General features: G+C 37.8%; 2 protein-coding genes across 3 annotated transcripts; both read left to right on the top strand.

Moving 5' to 3' along the window:
- The first annotated feature begins 158 nt into the window (after positions 1 to 158).
- LOC124215387 (carboxylic ester hydrolase-like) lies at positions 159 to 8,321 on the top strand. 2 transcript variants are annotated; one of them, XM_046618736.2, is made up of 8 exons: positions 159 to 401; positions 2,630 to 2,927; positions 4,431 to 4,566; positions 5,747 to 6,092; positions 6,250 to 6,612; positions 7,350 to 7,510; positions 7,582 to 7,904; positions 7,992 to 8,321. In XM_046618736.2, the coding sequence occupies exons 1-8, from the start codon at positions 377 to 379 to the stop codon at positions 8,158 to 8,160; spliced, it is 1,821 nt and encodes a 606-aa protein (XP_046474692.1). In that variant the 5' UTR covers positions 159 to 376; the 3' UTR covers positions 8,161 to 8,321. The 2 variants fall into 2 exon arrangements, with proteins under 2 accessions (XP_046474692.1, XP_046474694.1); XM_046618738.2 differs by lacking the exons at positions 159 to 401; positions 2,630 to 2,927 and adding an exon at positions 3,037 to 3,164.
- Positions 8,322 to 8,458: 137 nt separating this feature from the next.
- Positions 8,459 to 14,918, top strand: LOC124215391 (carboxylic ester hydrolase-like). The gene is made up of 7 exons (XM_046618745.2): positions 8,459 to 10,022; positions 10,889 to 11,024; positions 11,762 to 12,107; positions 12,297 to 12,659; positions 13,603 to 13,766; positions 13,841 to 14,163; positions 14,253 to 14,918. Exons 1-7 carry the CDS (start codon positions 9,757 to 9,759, stop codon positions 14,419 to 14,421), a joined length of 1,767 nt encoding a protein of 588 aa, XP_046474701.1. The 5' UTR covers positions 8,459 to 9,756; the 3' UTR covers positions 14,422 to 14,918.
- Positions 14,919 to 15,306: the final 388 nt, after the last annotated feature.

The following is a 15,306-nucleotide window of genomic DNA, read 5'->3' as shown; positions in this document are numbered from 1 at the left end:
TCGTATATATAACGTTCGGTATCATTGTCAGTGTTCCATTGAGTAATATCAACCTGTGCCCTGGGATGTCTATTTGTGGCATTGAAAGTATGGTGCGATCGTTTTCAATTATAGTGAGCAACGATTTTATAAAAAGTTTTGGAATTTGCGTCCGGAAAAAAGTATTACCATGTCACTAATACATGTTCGTTAAATTTTTGAATTTGATTTCAAATAAGCTTAAACGTACTTAGAATATTAAAATAATGAAACGATTAGTCAAATTTACAGCGCGCTCTCTGTCGAAAATCTGGAAGACTGATGCCAAGCGGATTTCCGTCAGTTAGTGCCGGCAGTGCACGGTGAGTCAGTCGGAAAATTTGACGTATAACACTCGATGCTGTTCTCTTACGCGGATGGTGGTGAGTACTGTTAGCATTGGGTGACACGATTAATACCATAGCAAATCACTAAGTGCAGGCATAAGGAAAATGGGAGCAATGTTAAGGGGGGCTGACGCGCCTCAAATCAGCTCTGTGAAATAACGAACCGAAAAGGTTGCTGATTTTTTTAAAAATACTAAGTGTCTCAAAGATCAACTTCGCGAAAACTAAATATGTTTTGAACATCTCTTCATTGTTTTCACAATTGCTACTTGTTTCAAATAAATAAGGTACCAAGAAATCTGGACGAGAGATTGTTGGAAATAATCTCCAAAATATGTGATAATATCAGTAACCCGTTACATAGAAAATTATAAGATTTGATGGGTTTTTGGCAAACAAGAAGAACACTTCAGAAACAGTGTTTCCGGCATAATTCAACGATGCAAACTATTGTTTGTACGTTTCTATTTAAAGAAAATAATTCAAAATCTCAATATTAGCACGTGAGCGTGAACACAATTTCAAGGTTGTTCGACTAAGTGTCTGCTGTACTAGTAGATAATTGTTCAGATTAGATTCAGTGCCAATGTCATGTACTGAATTCTTCGTCCCGCAGATAGAAGTGCAGAACATGACGACCTTGTAGAGAAATGTTTATTAATGTAGTTTGCGTATCACGAAGCGTTATACTGTAATCCATGTAGTACGTAAACCTGTTTTCCCACATTTTCGATCTGTGATAAGAAATACTAATTATCAATTCGTCAACGGCCGTGTCGGTGTAACGTAAAAAAAGGGTGTGAATCCAACTGGTGAATTAATCGCCATGTGTATCCAATCTCACGGAAATATGCCAAATCCCAGTAAATCGAAGTTCTTCAGAAATCACGCCCGGACGTTCCAATGTTAATATTTTGAATATTTTAGTCGTAAAAGTATTCAAACAATAGTTCATATTGTTCAATCATGTCAAAACACCGTTCTACGAATTTTTTTGCTTACCAAATATCCGTCAACTACTACAATTTTCGATACTCTGGTTACTGATTCTTTCGCGTTTTTGGGAGAATATATCGAACAGTCTCTCGTTCGGATCGCTAGGCACCTCCTTTGTTTTAAAAATAGCAATGCTTAGAAGAATAATGAAATATTCGAAAAATATTAAGATCTAGCCATGCAAGTGATCGTTCCAAGTGGTCTGGGTTTAGTACAAGACTCACACGTCAGAATCTTCACCTGTGATATGGGTCAGCAGCGCAACATATTTTCGTTGTTTAAATTCAGTCAAACACAAGCCCGTTACGTGAATCAGTGGTACTATGCAATCCAATGTTTGCATGATACTGATATCGGTTGAGGTCACTTGAACCGCTTTAAGTCACCAATCGCAATGACTATGTTGTGTCAGAACATGTAGCAATCGTCTGTCGTACGTTTACTTCATTAGCTGACTATTTTGTAGATCAGTAAAAATTAATCGTAAATTACCCATTTTCTTGACAACTTAGGGAGATTTCATAAATCATTAACCAGTTCTGAGAGAGTCAGTGTTTTCTGTCAGATCGATTACACGTAAAATGCCCCATATATAGCTACCGTAATTTTGCAAGTAGCTACTTTTGGAAAAAATTATTTCTAATAAATATTAACTATCGGTAATTGGCGGTCTGATTCGAAAAGTTGAAATTTCGAAATATGACCACTGGCACATATAATACGATCCTAATGATTGGCCCCACGCTTTCAGTAATTCAGTGACTGTCAACCTTTGAATCTCTGAACTTCCAGTATTGTACATTTTAATTATTCTGAATAGCAATTATCTGCATGTACCGAGATATTATAGCCTACATTATAAATTAAGAGATCTACATTTACCATAGATTTAAACCCTCAAACGGTACACTAGTGCGAATTGTAAAACATCTCAAGTGGCTCACTTGGTAACTCGGAGGCAAATAAACATATGTATAAATGCGTGGTGTATACGCAGGAAAAACTTTCAAAAGTAATTCCAAGAGAAATGACAACGTGTTGAAATTTTTGCTGGCGCGAATTTGCACGGGTCTATATCGTTTTAGGGATAAGACGGGTACTACCTATTTTGATTCGACCAATTGTACAAAGGTGGGTTCTCGTGCGCTTATCTTGGAATCACATTGGGGATTTCGTTCAAGGCCTTGTTACTACACTATATTGTATTTAATCGTGACGAGACATATTTTCTTCTCGCAAGATAAAATAACTCAGGCTGGGCTCTTTAGCGACCGTCACTCAGTGGCAAACAGTAATCATGGCCGTAGGTACGATAGCCTCGCTCTCGTGCAGTTATAATGCAACCGCCTACCTGTTAGAGGCTCTTTTACTCAGCACTTGTCTGACGAACTGTGGTAATAATCCAACAAAAAATGGGGCGATTCCCGCTTGCGAGGATTGGACGCGTCCGGAAACGACGATACCTCAAGGAAGACTCAGAGGTATATATATGGGCACACACCTTGGCAGAAGATTCTCTGCCTTCATGGGAATCCCGTTTGCTGAGCCACCTGTTGGAGATCTTAGGTTCGTAGAAGTAATTCGAAGTGATAAGTTATCTATAGCCGTACAGGCGGAGTTTAATATGTATGCAGTGAACAACTCATTTATACTTTTTACACACGATAATATACGGTGTGCGTAGAAAACTGAAACTGGTATTCATGATGATGATGCGATTGATTGGTCGAGTTTTGGTTTATGATGTATTCCACGGACACACATATGTACAAGTAATTTGCATCAACACGAGTTTTCAATGCGGTGAGCATTTTTTCCTCATTCGTGCTCATACGATGCATTAAAAAAATAAATAAATAATCGGAGGACGTATATGGCAGTTCTTAATTTTTGTTCGTGACCTTACCATAGCATAAATTTTTATCGGTAAGAATTTTTTCTCTTATTAAGACAATGTATTACCAGATAAGAAATCAAGCATCCATACCTGCTCAACCATCGTTCTGCCCACGTTTGGGTACTTTGGTTTTACACATCTCAATTGTTTTTGGAGCTCGGTAGACCAACAGTGGGCTGAATCCATCTGAAATTATGCAGGCCAGCGGAGATCATATTCAATAATTACTCGTAACTGAAGTTTCTTCTTTGTCCAAAATAAGCGGACACGTATATTTTATTATTACCCAAATAAATTTTTCACGTGTAATAACGATTTTTTAAGATTTTAAGGTAAATATGGGTTTTTTATAATATTTAACGTATAATTTAAGGAATTTGCATCTGCAGAGTAATGAAGAATTGAATTATATTCAATGGAGGCGGCCTTCTTATTCCTAATACTACTCAAGAGCGTATCTAATCACGTAAATACGGCCGCCAAATGAAAATAATTATAAAAATCAATATCTCGAAAAATAATAATAAATCGATATTGCCGTTCATAGGGTATATAGTGTATACTCCCTAACGAAACATACTAAATTTAAAAAAAAAAATTTTTTTTTCCTTCAAATCGCTATATTTTTGGCAATTTTGCAAATTTTTTAGATTTTGATATCTGAATTGACAGAGTGGGAGATTTTACGTATCCCAAGCAAAGAATTTTTAGCAAAGCTCCAAATTCCGAAATTGGCGGTCACATTTTGGAAATTCTACGTTAAATGTCAGACAAACCCATGTTTACCTTATAGTCTTGAAAAGTTGTTACCGGGCGTGGAAATTTATTTGGTTGATGACAAAATATACGTATCAGCTTATTTTGAGCGAGGAAGAACATACTTCAGTTACGAGCAATTATGGAATATGACCTCCGCTGACCTGCATGATTTGAAATGGATTCAGCCAGTAATAGCTCTCGACGGATGTTCTTTGACTTGATCTGCATTGATCGCAATTCCTGGCACTGAAATACACCATTGAATATACCCGAGCGAATAATATATTCAGAATGTACGACAAACAATCAGCGGAATTCTGCAGCCTTAAGTTGATCTGAAAACCACCTGTCATTAAGAGTTTAATCGTTATAAACATAAGTAAACATTAATCCCTAGTTGCATTCCAATCCAGGTTTAAACAAGCTGTACCAGCGGGTCCTTGGAAGGGAACTCTGGATGCTGGCCATATTCGCAATGAATGTATTCAACGCGAATACGAGATGATGGGGGATGAGGACTGCCTCTATCTCAATGTCTATACGCCGCAGGTATAACGCAATCGTGTTGAATATATTTGGATATCTTGAAAAAGCAGTAGTTTTATTTATTTATTTTATAAATAAATATAATTTATTTCAAACTCTTTATGTTGAGTACTAGCCGTACCAGGAGATTAAAAAAATTTCAATCGAAAGTACAAACATATTGAAATTGACTTGATTTCAGTATTGGAACACCATAGTGCTTACACTATCGTCTGATCGATGAGTAAACAAGTACAGCTCTGTTAATTTTACATAGGATTCGAGTACTGCCAAACTTATTCGGGAAATGAAGAATTAGTTTTATTATTCGGCTTTGTTTTGATTCGTACTCTACCCTGCAGTTGATGGACTTTTCTTACGTCAGTGGTACCGTCATTTGTTCACAAACCAAACTTGCATTCACTGGTGTCTGAAGAATATAGCGTGTGTCAAATGTGCGGGTGATATCTTACATAAATAAAAATATATAAATCGCCCACTTTCCGCACTTGCAACGCAATATACCAATTTTCACACAACTGGACATAAAATATGGCATATTTTTAGTATTTCTTATTGGATAAAAATTTCTGTGGTTACATCGTGAAAGTTGATCTCGAGAATTAAACAGATCCTTAATCATTTGAATCTGTTCATGAACATTTTGGTTCGGTGGTCGCTAGAAAAATTAAAAATTTACATCTAAACGGAAAATACTCTCACGCTCTCAAACTTCTGATATCAATTTTTTTTTGCTTACAATGAGTCAGACTGCTGTGCAACATTACCAAAAATCGAAGTCATGAAGTTTTCGTCCATCGATCTTGGTATCTCCTCGCTGTACCTAACTCCTTAGGCTGCGTACAGACTAGAGTATTTTTGCGCGCAATATACTTAAGTTTGGACGTGGGTTCAGAAATGCATGTTTATGCTGTCAGCCTGCAACATTGCGATAGACGTATAGAAGAAATCAGTGAATGAAGTGCAAAAAACAAGTGTTGTCTCTTTATGATACATAGTTTATAGTTGATTGTTAGTGCACCTATTTGCTTTGCTATCATTTCTTATATTAATTCATAACATGAATAATTGAATAAGACGGGTGCACGGTGATTATTCAGAATTACGGTCTACGGTCGACTTACATTAATGAATTCTCAAATGAAAAAGCAAATAATTCCTTTTTACCATTTCTACCGCATAGCTCTCTAGTAGCCAAAATGCTACGTTACTGCCAGTGATGGTCTTCATCTATGGTGGACAATTCAGGTTTGGAACGAGAAATCCTGAGCGATGGAGTCCACAATTTCTTCTTAATAAGGACGTGGTTCTCGTAGTTCCTAGCTATCGTTACGGAATACTCGGATTTTTGAGTACCGGCGACGAAGTATCGCCGGGAAATAATTTGCTTAAAGATATAGTTGAAGCTTTGAGATGGACCCAACGAAACATCAAGTATTTCGGTGGTGATCCAAATAAAGTGACTATCTTCGGTGGAAGTTCAGGCTCCGTTAGCGTTCACCTTTTAACTGTATCTCCTTTAACCAAAGGTGAGCAGAGTTGCTTGGTTGTATCAAAATATACCTATGGTGTATTTTAATTGTGAGAAAAATCCATTATGGCATTGAATTTGTTTATTTGTTTTCACTAAATAGACATTAAATAGGTGGGATTTTGGCTTGACGAATAGACGCACATTCTTTACAGGGCTCTTCCACCAATACATGACACACAGTGCGCCGGGAAGCTCGCCTCATGCGCCTGAACCATATTCAGCGGCCGCGAGACGAGCAACTAAGTTGGGCGAATACCTTGGTTGTCCAACCGACACATCAATCACCCTTGTTAATTGCCTGAGGACTTTCAATGCATCATACTTGTACGATACAGAGGTGATATTGAAAGAAATGAAAGTGGCCGGATATCTTGCGTGGGCTCCCGTTGTAGAACCTAAAGTAGAAGGTGCATTGATTACGGATAGACCAGAGAATATTATTGCCAATGGAAAAAAGCATGATTTACCGTGGGTGACCCTTGTAACTGAGGAAGAAGGAATTGTTATGAGTGCAGGCAAGTATGGGCGGAACAACGTGAAGTTACAATAATTTCTATGGTTGTCTCTCAAGGCGATCCTTATTCAGGTCTTGAACGATATTTTTATCATTCACCCCACAAATCGGCTCCAAACAATTCAAAAACAATTCACTAATTTTTTCAAATATTTCTTCGAACTTCAACACCTGCCTGTGAAGGGGTGGATTCCCCTATTTAAAATACACGTGTTTTGGTCATATTCACAGTAAATGTTTTATTGTAAGATTAATAATGTTAAAGAAAATTTATGATCGAGAGTTTTTAATGGGCATTGACGCTATTATCTGACAAAAAATTCACGTCACCATACCAGGTAATCTAGACGAACCGCACACCCTCTCAATCTACTTAAAAGTGACTGAAAGAAACTAAAAATGACCAAAAGTCAGATTGAGAAGGTGTACAAAGAAGGTGGCCGAAACACGTGTATTTTGAATGGGGTAAATCTGCCCACATATGGACAGATAGTGATTAGAGCTGAGATGAAAATCTGAAACAATTAGGCCATTGTTTTTGAAATATTTGGAGGCGATCTGGGGGGCGAATGATAAAAAATTCTTTCCAGCCACGAATAAGAACCGCCCTCACGTCTATATCACACACAGATCTCAGGTTACACAGAAGACCCTGGATATTTCAAGAATTTTTATCAGTAGACATTTTCTTCTTAGCGATTGAAATTTTCTAAAACTGGTGTTTTTGCTTTATTTCAGTGTACTTTAATAGGCCAGACCTGTTCCAGCAATTTTTATACAACGTTGACTCTCACTTAATCAACATCATGAGATATGACGTTTGGTCAGCCGATGTCGATGCCCAAACTGCTGCTCTAAAGTCTCGCTACTTGAACGATCTAACTGCAGACAGAAAATTGGTGAGAACTGGAACAACTGACGATAGAAGTTCAAGGTCCATCAATTAAGTTGTGATTGATGTTACTTTCAGCTAATACTCAATGTGACTCGCATCATCACCGATGGCACGTTCATCTACCCTATTCACAAAGAAGTCAAGCAATATGTAAACAACCCTGCTTACAAGAGTCCCGCATACCTTTGCACTTTTGACTACCGAGGCACTTTCAGCTATAGCTATAAGTTTAGTGGTGGTAACACGGAGAATTGGGGCGCGGCGCACGGAGACGAGCTGATTTACCTCCTTCCTGGACCAAAGGAAATGTTTGCGCCACCAGGCTCTGAATTTACTGAGACTGATTTGAAAGTGGTCGACACTATGGTGGAGCTATGGACATCGTTTGCTACAAATGGGTGAGTATCAGGCTATGAATAGATAAAAGACATCACGTCACAACAGCTTGTGTATCGACTATATTTGACTATACAACACATTCTCAGGTTGCCGACTACTGCAGCTCTCAATGACAACGCGATTTGGGAACCATTCTCATCAGACGAAAAATATCTTCAGATCGGTAATGACAGCGATCCTGGAATTCAGCTTAAAAGTGGTTTTCACGAAGAGCGAATGCAGTTTTGGGAAAATTTCTATGCTGGCAGAAAGTAAATTTAGTTTGAACTACAGTTCCTAGTCAGAATCCGCATTTCTTGCTTCAAAATATTTTGTTGTAATTTACACCTTGGGGAAACTGAAGGTATACTTATCTAAAAATGTCGTGTATAGAATTTACTTCTTATATCTGATAATCGTAATGCCATTACATAATGCATATTCGTAGTTAATTTTTCATTAATCCATCACCCATAGGTTGTACATACAACGTTCGTTGTTATTTTATCTGTTTCAATGAATTATCAACCTATGCCCCCGGATGCTTATTTGTGGTACTGAAAATCTGCATCGATCGTTTTCAAGAATTCAATTTACAGTGAGCAACAATTTTATAAAAAGCTGAACTTATGCGTAAAAAAAGTGTTACTGGTATTAGTAATACGTGTTTGTTAGAATTTAGAACTTGATCCTAAATAAGCTTTCGGGTACATAAAATATGAATTATGTTCGGGCAGCACGTTGCACTGAGTTTTCGTTACACCGTTTTCACCAAACATTGCCGATCATGGCTACTGTTCTCTTGTATGAATTTTGTGACATTATAGTCACAAGGCGCACCATTTCATGACTCATAGAAAATTCTTCTCAAAATGTTATTCTATTGGACAAATGAAAACGCTTTTAATTCTATCTGAAATTAAAAATTTAACATTAGTATTTAAAATGAATTATATAATGTGAAATGACACGCATAGTGTAAATACTCATATTTTTCTAATAATTGAGATATACCCGGTTACATGTACTTTTGTTTTGTACGTGCATTATTTTTTCGGGTAAGCAACTGCATGTTTATGTTATATTCTGTTGTGAATGAAAATGGTAAACGAATATTCTATTTTACGAACAGCTGTTATATCAATGAAATGAGAACTCTAGTTTTGAAAATTATCGCTGGATCCATAATAAGTAACAGTCGCTATTAAAAAGGTATCATAAACACTGTTTACTTATCACAATCACACGCTCTTTACTCACGGTCACTGGAAATAGATTCAAACGCAATGATGGATGCATCGCTTAAGACACTCACTTCAAGTTCAAAGGAAAGTCAAGCCTTAGAAATTCTATCACCATATGTTTCAATAGGAGAGAATTGTTTTCAAATATCGGCTACGGAATTTCGGATAAAGTATATGGTCAATCCATTTCGACAGAGGCTTTTGACAAATGGCTGATTGAATATATTCTCCTTTCGAATATAAAATATAAAATACTTATTCAAATCCACTTAAGATGAAAAAATGCAAAATGATATTTTTAATTTGAAAGATATTTTAAAAATAAAATAATTTTAATCAAATAGCAGCCATAACTGTAATTGATTATCAATTTTGAGTATTCAAAGTATTTGCAGTAGTCACGAATGATGCAGACTGACATTCCTGTTGCCGAGTCGAGGTTTGCCTTGTCACCATGAATCGAAAGACCTGAAATATGTATACAACCTCACAACTACTGTTATACAATTTTTTGGATGTTGAGAAATGATAAGGCATACTTCAATGTCACGAGATAAAAAGAAGTCAGATTATAATCTTTAAACATCAAGTAGTACCAGTTATATTAGAATACTCGAAAGCTGTAGTCATGCTTGTCGAAACGGTAGCCTCGCTTTCGTGTTATAATGCAACCGCGTACTTGTTGGAGGCACTTTTACTGAGCACATGTCTTGCGAACTGCGGTATTACTCCGACAAAAGATGGAAGGATTCCTGCCGGCGAGGATTGGATACGTCCGGAAACGACGATACCTCAGGGAACACTTAGAGGTATCAATATGGTCACACACCACGGTAGAAGATTCTTCGCCTTCAAGGGAATCCCGTTCGCTGAGCCACCGATTGGGGATCTTAGGTTTGCAATAATAAATTAGTGTAGAAATTAAAAGTTTCCGCATAAGCGGTAAACAATCAATCATCAATCTACTATAGGTTAACTGTACATCACTTGCTTGTTTTTTATACAAGGTCACTCAGCGACCACTGATATTGATACTGCTATCCCAACAACTATAATTGATTGATCAAGGTTCGATCGAGATATTCTATGGATACTGATGATAAACATTGGTACAGAGTCATTGCACCAATATGTTTAGTTGGAACACGAATGACTTTCCAGTGTAGTAGACATTTTTTTTCTATCTTGAGTTTGCATTACAGTTTGCATTCTGAAATAGTAGAAGAGGGCAAAATAGTTTGACATTTTTGTACACTACTTGGCGCGTCAGTTTTCCTTATACACATTTTTTTATTACTGTTGTTTCAAAACAACTCAAAAATCATCAACAGTTTAATTGACGACCCAGCTCAAGTCGACCACCCTCCAAAACCGCATCATCTTCGTTTTTATGCCTTTTGGGATTTCGTTATACATGTGAAAATTCCTGATTTTTCTAATGACTGTTTGGCTTTGCATTCCCATGTTTTCATTGGCAAAAATTTGGCGGTTCTTACAATCTAAGGATTCTTAATCGATAATATTCCGTGATCAAAAAGTTGTATCAATAAAAACAGCGTTATCACTAGATTCATCTGGAATCAAACTTTTGGAAAAAGAATTTCAAGAAATTTTCGAATCACGTTTTGGCTGTCAAAACTTGTTTGAAGTCAGATAAGGAAAGGTACCTTGGCATCATGATTAGCAGTTGGAACATTTGGAAAATGAATCAGCCAACCGAAGATACGACAAAAACCAGTTTCCCGGTTCTTCTGATCCAGGTTTAAGCAAGCTGTACCAGCTGGTCCTTGGAATGGGATTCTTGACGCTGGCAGTAATCCCAACGCGTGTATTCAACGAGAGGACGAGCTCTTTGGGGACGAAGACTGCCTTTATCTCAATATTTATACGCCACGGGTATGCCATCCCGTTAAGTCGCTGTCCACTTTTTATTGGAAGTAGTGTTACCATTACTTTCTTTTTGCCATCTTAACCATTGTAATTAACTTTGTTCATCTCATTACTGTCCAATCTACACCGTACAGTATTTGAAGAGCAAACAATTGAAATCTGTCGGATAACTGTATGATTTTTATTCAACTACGAAACACGAGGAAAATAGTTCATGTGAAAAATCGAGAAATAGCAGTGCAATGATCTTAGGTTCGTTTATTCGATTTTACATTCCATTAATGACTGGAAATTCGAGAAATAGGATTGAATAAATCTAGATATGATTAAAAAAAATATCAGAAACTTTTTTCGAAGGCGCTGTGATTTGTTTCGTTCTTTTTTTTATGTATTCTTACTCATAAAATACCCAGTTGAAATTAAAAAGATAACTGTCCATTTTTTTAATGATTTCTGATTGTGAATGTATGAGGATCGAAGAAAGTTTTGAGTTCAAAAATCATCTAATCTCTGCTCTGACACTAGACTCGTGTTTCGTCAATCGTTATATTAAACAACATAATAGGGTAACCGGCAAATAGTGATGTTCGCAGTTCACGTTTAGTTTCTTGCTTTCCCTGGTAGCGTATTATTAAAAAATGCCAATAGATAGTCTTTTAAACTTGTTAAACTCATTGCAATACTTTATCCCGTGTGAAAGTTGATGAAAAAATTAAAGAGATTATTTTGGTACATGTTCGTAGATTCCCAAGAGCAAAAATTCCACGTTACTGCCAGTGATGGTCTACATCTATGGTGGACAATTCAAATTTGGAACGAGCACTCCTGAACGATGGAGTCCACGCTTCCTCCTTGATAAGGACGTAGTGCTTCTCATTCCGAATTATCGTTTCGGAATACTGGGATTTCTGACTACCGGTAACGAAGTATCACCTGGAAACAATAATCTGAAAGACATGGTTCAGGCTTTGAAATGGACCCAAGAGAACATCAAATATTTTGGTGGTGATCCCGATCAAGTCACAATCTTCGGTGGAAGTTCAGGCGCCATTAGCGTTCATTTTTTAACGTTATCTCCTTTGACAAAAGGTGAGGAGATCCAGCCGATTTCGGCAAGATACATGATGATTCTTCTGTTATAAACGTGTGATGTGCAGCTCATGGTTAAGCCAAAACTCATGGCTTCGCTGCATCTCTCCGTTCATAGTAAATTCATTTCCGCTTCAGTGAATTTGTTATTATTGCCAGCCTGGAGAATAATCGCACAATTATTTACAGGACTCTTTCACAGGTACATGACACATAGTGGAACAGCAGTCACCATAATAGCTCCAGAACCGTGGTCGGTGGCTGCCGAACGCGTAACTAAGTTGGGCGAATACCTTGGTTGTCCAACCGATACGTCAACCGTTCTTCTTGACTGTCTGAGAAGTTTTAATGGATCGTATCTGTACGATACCGAAATAGTGCTGAGGGAAATGAAATTGTTCGATTTAATAAGCTGGGTTCCAGTAATCGAGCCTGATGTAGAAGGCGCGTTGCTTACGGATACTCCAGCGAATCTTCTCGCCGCCGGCAAGAAACATGATATACCTTGGGTTTCTCTCGTAACTCGGGATGAAGGAATTATTGTTCTTGGAGGCAAGTATCCATTCAACAAAACTACGACAACAACAGACATTTTCATAAACAGCGATGACCTGCTCAGTGCCAAATTCTCGCCCCTTGCTCGTGTTACGCGGCACATTATGACAATCAGCTGATAGCATGTGCAACGTACATGTATTGTCCACGTTTTCTTACAATTATGAAATGACTTCTTACATAATAGCATGTATCGCTCTCTCCCGAATATAATACCCGACTCACCCATTTCTGGCATCTTCATCTTAGACCATATACATATGAAAGCGTTTTTTCATCGCTATCAGAAGCCTAGTGAACCTAAAAGGGTAGTATTAGCCGTTCTCTAGTCTGGGAACGCGCATACAGATAATGGATTTTTGTTGTATGTTCTCGTCATAAAACAATGCAGCTGTTAGCTAGGAAACTATCCAATATCTAGCGAGAAAAGTCACCAGTGCTCGAGTAAAGACTTCAATCCGACCGGGATCAGGACCTGATCAGGCTTGCAGCCTACTGCCTGATTAGGCTCTGATGACGAATGTGACGTAACGTTCTACATGAACCTCACCCGATAGTAGCCGGCAGTAATCGAAATCTCTGGCTGCTCTCGGTACTTGTAACGTATCAGGTTTAGTCAGGGTCAGATAAATCTGGCCAGTGCCAAGTCAGGCTATCCATAGTTCGCCCTAGGCATAAGTTCCAAGTAAAACTTGGCCAATGCCAAGTCGAGATTTGACAAGTTTGCTCTGGCTAATTTATCTGGAATAAATCTGACTAGTATCAGATCCTTTACCTTTACCGACTTCGATCCAGCCAGTAAATACTTATCTGGCTACAGCTAGAAGCCAGGCAAACTGGTCAAATTTCTGCACGAGTGATTCCGTTACAGATATGAACCCTACATGTGTTAGGAAATACATTAATTGTTTTAAACAACTTGTACTGTTCCCGGTTTCAGCGTACTACGACAATCCAGATCTGTCTCAGGAACTGTTAAACAACATTGACTCTTTCTTGTTGAGAATATTCAGATTTGACACTTGGGCACCTGATACAGCAGCCTACACCGCTGCTGTTAAGTCGTTCTATAACTTAAGCGATCCAACTGCTGACAGAAAATTGGTAGGTGTTGCGAAGCCAAAGAAATATTTGCCGCAAGCTTACGAAATTGTTTTTTCTCTCTGTCTTCCTTTCAGCTACTAATTAACTTAACGAAACTCATAACTGACGCCTTGTATACATATCCGGTCTACCAAGAAATTGAGCAGCATATAACACATGCTGCGTACAAGAATCCGGTGTACCTATGCACTTTTGACTACAAAGGTGCCTTCAGCTACAGCTACAAATTTAGTGGAGGTAACACAGAGGATTGGGGTGTAGCACACGCTGACGAACTGATTTATCTCCTTCCTGGACCAAAGGAAATGTTCGGACCGCCAGGAACTGAATTCAGCAAAACTGACTTGAGACTGGCTGATGCAATGGTAGAGCTATGGACATCGTTCGCTATCAATGGGTGAATATTAAGTCACGAGCAGATGAAGTCAACTGCATCGCCACTCCTTGATTAATAACTATATATTCAACGATAAAACATGATTTTAGGTCACCGACCACTGCAGCTCTGAATGACAACATAATCTGGGAACCGTACGCATCAGGTAAAAAATATCTTCAAATCGGCAATGGACCCGATGCTGGGCTTGAGATTAAAAGTGGCTTCCATGAAGAGCGAATGCTGTTTTGGGAAAAGTTCTACGCTGCTAAATTATAGATTCAGATGTCACAGCCGCTAGTTCATACCCTTGCTTTCTTTCATTTAAAAGTATTCAATCGCAGGTTACTCGTGAGGGGGAATGAAAGGGATGTAGTGAAAATATGATGAAGGGATGTCTACTTCGACATACATAATTAAGTTATGATACGTGGTATATTCTGACTGGTTTCAAAATTAATATCTAAAATGACACATTTTAATTGTTAAAATCTCGTGTCATAGGCCGCAGTATGCAAGTATGAAAACATTGCTTCGTGTTGGCCTCCACTTCCTTCCACGCAACATGTATAAATGTGTATGCGACTTTGCCTAACGAGTATGAGTACTAGTAAGCCGATCAACCATTTATATGGTTAAGTTGTAATTATAATTGTTATGCATGATGTGTATATTCGTACGTTAATTTTTTATTGATCCATTATCCAAAAATCGTACATGCAACTCTTTGTTATTATTCTAAGTGTTACATTGAAATATCAACAACTGCCTCCGAATGATTTTTCCATTTATGACTACTGTCCTTTTACCCAACCTTCTCACAGGGATCGAAGCATGTTAATAACTGGGTGAAACAAAAGGGTTTAATGTTGTCTGTATGTTAGGTCAATTTGAACGAGAAATTGAACTAAAGTGTAAAAGTTCAAAAAAAATTCTTACCCAACGATGATTTATAGATATGAAATAGGAATTTAAACACTTGAATGCAGAAAAAAGTTGGCCGCTTCATCTTCTCTATATAGGATTGTTACTGACGTAACGGTTCTTCTTCACGAGCTTCGAGAAACGCAACGTTTCCTTCATTTGATCTGAATTATTCAGAATCTTTGACTTTTCGAACGTTGATCAAATCAAATAAATATTTCGTAAAAGTTATTCACGCAA

This window comes from Neodiprion pinetum, chromosome 3 (assembly GCF_021155775.2).
Source record: "Neodiprion pinetum isolate iyNeoPine1 chromosome 3, iyNeoPine1.2, whole genome shotgun sequence".
In the NCBI taxonomy this organism is placed as follows: domain Eukaryota; kingdom Metazoa; phylum Arthropoda; class Insecta; order Hymenoptera; family Diprionidae; genus Neodiprion; species Neodiprion pinetum.
This window is presented reverse-complemented; position numbering and strand designations above follow the sequence as displayed.

Bases quoted from the DNA above. Each gene is read 5' to 3' on its own strand.
- LOC124215387 (XM_046618736.2), top strand. From the start codon at position 377: ATGCTGTTCTCTTACGCGGATGGTG. The intron at 6,093-6,249 runs GTGAGCAGAGTT...CATTCTTTACAG, and splicing joins TGTATCTCCTTTAACCAAAG to GGCTCTTCCACCAATACATG. The intron at 7,905-7,991 runs GTGAGTATCAGG...ACACATTCTCAG, and splicing joins ACATCGTTTGCTACAAATGG to GTTGCCGACTACTGCAGCTC.
- LOC124215391 (XM_046618745.2), top strand. From the start codon at position 9,757: ATGCTTGTCGAAACGGTAGCCTCGCTTTCGTGTTATAATGCAACCGCG. The intron at 11,025-11,761 runs GTATGCCATCCC...ACATGTTCGTAG, and splicing joins TCAATATTTATACGCCACGG to ATTCCCAAGAGCAAAAATTC. The intron at 12,660-13,602 runs GCAAGTATCCAT...TCCCGGTTTCAG, and splicing joins AGGAATTATTGTTCTTGGAG to CGTACTACGACAATCCAGAT.